Here is a 6,367-nt window from a genome sequence, read left to right as displayed (position 1 = left end):
AGTTCAGAGACTTTGAAAAGAGTAATCTTGTCAACCTCCAAGAAGTCTCCCACCTCATCTCCAATGAGCTTGGCCAGCTTTAGAGATTTTTGGCCAAAAGGGATCGAGTGGACTTGTATCCAGAAAGGTGAGTACCTCAGCTGGTTGGGAAGGAGAGTGTCCAGGCCTGCAGGGTTGGCACATGTGACCAGACAATGGTCAAAGTGCCATGGCTGGCCCTCGAGGACTCTTCGCATGTCGCCCTCATAGTGAAACTCCACCATGAACATACCGGACCCATATTCAGAGAAAGTTAAAGGCCCGCGGGTAATCCACGCATTCCTCATAGCCACTTCGAACCACTCAAGCTTGATGGTTCTAGGGGAAAGGATTCTAAAAACCAGGCAAAAGGTTCTACTAGGTTGGCTAACCCCCCCAGTATCCTCTTCCAGATCATGAACTACAGCTTCTCGGTCAGTTAGATTAAGAATTTCAGACATGTTGAGGGCAAGAGAATCCATGGATAGGTTCAGAAAGTCAAGTAAAGGAAATATGACAGGGAAAGAACTAGGTACCAACAGTTGAATGAGCAGGGAACGTAGCATGTACCAAAACCTTAAATAGAGGACTTTAGAGAAATACCTGGAGAGAGGAGGCTTGCTGAAGAAGGTGATCTGCAGATGCCATATCAGTCCTTTCGGTATCTCCGTAGGATCGCCATAGCTAGTAGGAGCAATGATCGCCTCCATCCTTGGGCTTCTCAAAACGACGGCAGGCATTAAATGGAACCAGAACAAACCAAGGAGAGAGTGCAAGAGACAAATAAACCTTCCTGCGAAGTATCTAAAAAAAGATCTAAAATAGATTTAAAACACCAGAGCAATTAATAACTAACAGATGACTGGAGGAGTAATAAATGAACAAACAGAACGAAGAAAAGTCAAATGCAAAGCTTGAAAAGGAAGTAAAAGACACGGCTTGAAGCATCAAAACGACATCATCAAGATGAAAAAACGCTGGAATGGAACCAGATTTGTGAGAGTACAGGAGAACCGGAGACACGGGATTTCGCCCCACTAGAAAGTTCCAGAGTTTCCGTATGGTTTTTCTAGTTGTTGCTGCTTATACCAGCTTTGATAACAGAGTGGAGGACTGAAACATTTTTAGAGTCTTTAATGTGAATGCCATCAGTATTGGGACTTAGAGCAGGAGAGTTTATAGAAACAGAGTAAAATTTAACATGATTACCATACCAAAAAGTAGTAATATAGGTCTTAGAAATAATTTTAGTGATCAAGTCTAACTATCAAAAATTAACATTTACTTTTCTTATGCCACTCATTGTTAACAACAATTTATTTACTTAGCTAACATTGGTTTATGTAATAGTTAGTAACTAATAGTCCTTGAAAAAGTCATTTTGAATGTGATGCAGGAGAAACTAATAAAATAAAATTAATAAAATTACAATTAGCTTATTATATATATATATTTATTAGTAGATTAATTTAATTTAATTTAATTACAACAGATGATGAGAGAAAGGTGAAGTTTCTGAAAAGCTTTCCAGGAGCTAAGACAAGGTTGGTTCTGTTCGCTGATATTTACACTCCTTATTTTACTAATTCTAAAGCTATTAGAGGAGTTTGAATATGTTAGATATTCATCCATAGTGAAGTAGATTCTGCGATATAAATGTACTGCGGTCGGATGGGTGACAATTATTATATTGTTAAATGCTATTTTGATTAATTTTTCTTGTTATCTGATTTACTTGCGTGCATTGTTAGATAGTTATTAAATTGAGAAATGTTGTAGAAATAGGGGAAACTATGGCCAATTTTTTTTAGGATTCTTAAATGAACATGTGTTTTAATATTTAATTACTAAGTGTGCTTAGGATTTTTCTAGCAACTTGTAAGTTTTTTATTTCAATCTTGTTTGTTAGGAATTTTATTTTTATTTTAAAATGGATAAGTCATGGATGGAAGAGAAGAGAGAAATCCCACAATTTGTAGAAGGATTTAATAATTTTTTAGAGTTTGCCCTAAAGAATTGTAGCGATCCTGAAAAAATTCGCTGTCCTTTGTATCGATTGTGGTAATATATCAAAAGGAAATATTACCATGTTAAAGAATCATGTATTTTGTCGTGGAATCGATAAAAGTTATACTAAATGGTATTGGCATGGGGAATCGATGAAGGGAGACCCATATCCATTAGGTAGGCGAGGGGTCGATGATCATTTTGAAAGTAATGATTGTGATGATCATCCTACAGAATTGCTTGATGATGCTCAAGAAGAGTTTATTCATGATCGTGAAAAATTTTATAGCATGGTTAGAGATGCAGATAAGTCGTTATTTAGTGGTTGTGAAAAACGCCGACTATCAACTATGGTGAAATTTTATAACATAAAGGCGGAGAATAGAGTAAGTGATAAGTGTTTTAGTCAATTTCTATCTGCTTTTAAAGAGATCCTGCCGATGGAAAATTGCTTTCCAGAGTCGACATATGAGGTGAAGAAAACTTTAAGTTCGATAGAGTTGAAGTATGAGAAGATTCATACATGTCCAAATGATTGCATTTTGTATCGTAAAGAGCATGCCCACATGGACACTTGTCCGGAATGTGGTTTGCCACGGTACAAGCCGAACAAGAGTAAGGAGATCCGAAAACTTATTCCAGAGGAAGTCTTGTGGTACTTGCCTTTAATTCCGCGACTCAAGCGGTTCTATCGAAGTGCAGAAACTTCTGAAAACTTATTATGGCACGAGAAAAGGCGAGTGAAAGACGGTAAACTCCGACATCCTACTGATTCACAGGCTTGGAAAAAAGTAAAATATTACAATCCAGACTTCGCAGCTGAACCAAGACCTCTACGGCTTGGTCTATCAGCCGATTGAGTAAATCCACATAGATCTCTTAGCAGCCGACATAGTTCATGGCCTGTGTTCCTTGTTATGTACAACCTTCCTCCTTGGTTGGTGATGAAAAGGAAATTTACGATGAAAAGAGAAAAAATTAATTATTTTTTTTTATTTTTTAAATTTTAAATTATTTTTTTAATATTTAAATTATTAATATTATGTGAACTAATAAAAAAATTTCATGTGTAGTCTTGTGTACATTGTGATAATTTAGTTTAGCATTTAACAGACTAAAGTGAATGGAAGGAGTACCGAATAAAATAATTTTATAAATTAAGAAGTTCAACCCCCAAAATTTTAATATGATAGGTTAATCGTACCATACTTCAAAATTCAAAAAATTTAACCGCAAATTACCAAAACACAATATAATGGCCGTATATGACATTCAGCCAAACTTAATATCATTATATATAATTAGTGATATTCAAAAGACAACTATAATTTGTGTGCTGACTAAGACATCCAATTTAGCTAGTGCATTAGCTAGGTTAGTGCATATATGTGTGTGGCCGGCCAAAGGAAATTAATCCATTACATTCACTTTCATTTATACATTAATTATAGTCTAATTATATAGAATTCATTCTATCTAACTTCCATTTATACATATTAATTACAGTCTCACATAGAATGAATTAAAGTAGCAACTATACCATTTAAGCGTTGGTCAAAGGGTCTCATTTATAATTAGTAGCCCTAGTCAAACGCATTTTCACAAAGGTTGTTAATTATAAATGAAATGCATAGTTGTTAGTTTAATAAAAGCTACCCAAGTCAACTCTTTGACCGATGCATATATATATATATATAAATATATATTCAATCAACAAACCAGATGCTTTGCACCCTAACCTAAAGTTTAATGCAATAGGTGGACCTTATCACTCTCTCATATTATACAACTATGGTACATTTAAGTATAACTAATTACAAAATATTACTTCTAAAGTGGTCCTAGACATCACTAAAATACTTAATAATAATGATCTAACCCAAAACACATCATAATAAAATAAGAGAAATGCTAAAGTTGTAAATATTATTCTAGACTCAATATTTTATAAAAGTTACTGATCGGACCTTGTATTTTGATAAATGACAATTTAAATTTGAATTTTTCAAAATCTACAAAATTATATCCTAAGCTATTTTTATGTCAAGAGAAAATATAATAATAATAACCTAACTTGAAAGTGTTATTACTAGACTAGTTGTATTTTTCATATCTGTTTGTATTGGAATTCGGTTTTATGTTGGTTATTTTTTTCTTCTGAAAGAAAAGACAAAAATTGAGCTCAATGCACTTTTTTATATAGGGTTCAATTTTTTATATATAACCGAATAGACAGTCTTATTGATAATACTTACAAAACACAATTTCTAAAATAGTATTTAACAAGCTAAAAAAATATTTTAATCTACCAAGCATTACAAGAAGTGTCATATTATTATTGTATATTTTAATATCGAGTTTTACATATTTTAATTTAATAAATAATAAATAATACAAAAAATCGCTAACCAAATAGTGTAGAATGATAGTATAGTATCATGTACTACTTTAAGGTGTCATATAACAATATGCTCCTAAATAAATAAATACCTCTTAATTTTTCTGAATATATTGTTAAGGGATTATTAATGGTGTATAACATTATTTGACGTATGTTAATATTCAATCTCATATATTTTGCCAATATTTAGTGTTCAATACCACAACAAGATGGTATCATAGGAGTAAGGAATAATATATAATAAATTAGATCATATGAGTTAATATTTAATTGTATTAAATATACTACTTGATTGCTCCACTGTATCATTTATTAGCATTCAACTTTGAAATATGTAGTATATAACTTACTCTAAGTCTCTAACCCCAATATAATATGCATAAAGTGAAATTGAACGCATTCCATAAAATTTTACTCAAATTTCTTTTCACCAATCCTTTTACTTCTAATAAAATTCAAATACAAAATTTTCGCACATGCTAAAAAAGATCCTTTTTTTATTCTTCTATATATATGATATATTTTGTTGTTGTTGCTCTTCTCGTCATAATTAAATATATTTTGGCTTGTCATGGAAAGATTCCTTCTCTCTTCTCTAGGGGTCCCCAACTAAATTTAAGTTCATTATATATAGGTAGAGTAGGCCAACTACTCCTTATAACTCTCATTTCCTCAATCCTCCCTCTCTCTCTACTACTCAGTCTCTTTCAATCTCTTTCTTCTTCTTCTTCTTCTTCTTCTTCTTCTTTCTCTCTCTTCTTCTACTCATAACAACCCTTCATTTTCAATCTTTTTATTTTTATCTTCTTATTAATTCCATGGCTGCAGCTTCCACATCATCACAATCTGATATCATTACTCCATCTTCTAATGATGACCTAAAGATCATAGTTGAAAGCAATATCCCTCCTTCCCGCTTATCAGAACTGGGTATCAACTCATGGCCCAAGTGAGTATATATATATATATAAAAATATATATGTTTTATAATGAATTAAATATTATATCGTAATATTTATAATTAAAATTATATATATGTAGATGGGGATGTCCACCGGGGAAGTATACACTGAAATTTGATGCCCTAGAGACATGTTATTTGGTGAAAGGAAAGGTTAAGGTGTATCCAAAAGGCTCATCAATATCAACAGATAATAATGATTTTGTAGAGTTTGGAGCAGGAGATCTTGTTATAATTCCTAAGGGACTTAGTTGCACTTGGGATGTTTTAGTTGCTGTTGATAAACACTACAAATTTGATTCTAATTCAACCACTACTTAATACCTCTTAATAAGAGAGTAATTAATAATTACAATTAACTAAGCTAGATCAGCACAAATATATTTATATATATGCATCCATAAAAAAGAAAATATTATTTAATTTATAACATATATATACCAGTTTCTAGCAAGTTTTTGTATAATCATTAGTACTAAATGTCCTTATATTAATTATGAGTTGTGTAAAGTTATACTTATGAACCAGAACAGTAGTATTAATTCCTCTGAAAAGAAAAATTGTGGAGCAGAGAATATATAATATATAAGATGGAAATAAAGCTAGACATGAAAGTTGTATTATAAAAGAACAAAACAAATGAGCAAATAATATTATCCGCTTGCAGGAATATTTGTCTCCATGATATTTTTATTTATTTATAATTTGTTCCTTTGACTGGTCTTGGTCAGCTTCTTAGGGTTTCTTATCTTATGTCATCACTGAGAAAATGCCTCCTTTAACTTTGTAGTTTTGTGCACGTGAGATTCAAACCCATATAAATTATATATATTTTAGATATATTTGTATAAGTCTCTAGAATCCATACTTATGGACATGTGCTAGCTATATAAGAAGCCAACACCTAATTAAATTGTTTTTTTTTTCTAATTTTATTTTTTGTATGTCATCTATGAATAATATGAATGATTTCACAGCAT

General features: G+C 31.9%; 1 protein-coding gene across 1 annotated transcript; it reads left to right on the top strand.

Annotated features, from left to right (window-relative positions):
* The first annotated feature begins 5,043 nt into the window (after positions 1-5,043).
* LOC115720687 (uncharacterized) lies at positions 5,044-6,057 on the top strand. Its single transcript, XM_030649853.2, has 2 exons — positions 5,044-5,375; positions 5,468-6,057. Exons 1-2 carry the CDS (start codon positions 5,245-5,247, stop codon positions 5,706-5,708), a joined length of 372 nt encoding a protein of 123 aa, XP_030505713.2. The 5' UTR covers positions 5,044-5,244; the 3' UTR covers positions 5,709-6,057.
* The last annotated feature ends 310 nt before the right edge of the window (positions 6,058-6,367 follow it).

The sequence above is a fragment of the Cannabis sativa genome, chromosome 2 (assembly GCF_029168945.1).
Source record: "Cannabis sativa cultivar Pink pepper isolate KNU-18-1 chromosome 2, ASM2916894v1, whole genome shotgun sequence".
Classification (NCBI taxonomy): Eukaryota; Viridiplantae; Streptophyta; class Magnoliopsida; order Rosales; family Cannabaceae; genus Cannabis; species Cannabis sativa.
The sequence above is the reverse complement of the archived record's forward strand: the minus strand, read 5'-3'. Positions and strand labels throughout refer to the sequence as shown.

What these genes read in the sequence shown, in the direction of transcription:
- LOC115720687 (XM_030649853.2), top strand. Translation starts at nt 5,245, where the DNA reads ATGGCTGCAGCTTCCACATCATCACAATCTGATATCATTACTCCATCT. An exon ending in GGTATCAACTCATGGCCCAA is followed by an intron (nt 5,376 to 5,467) that starts GTGAGTATATAT and finishes ATATATATGTAG; the next exon opens with ATGGGGATGTCCACCGGGGA.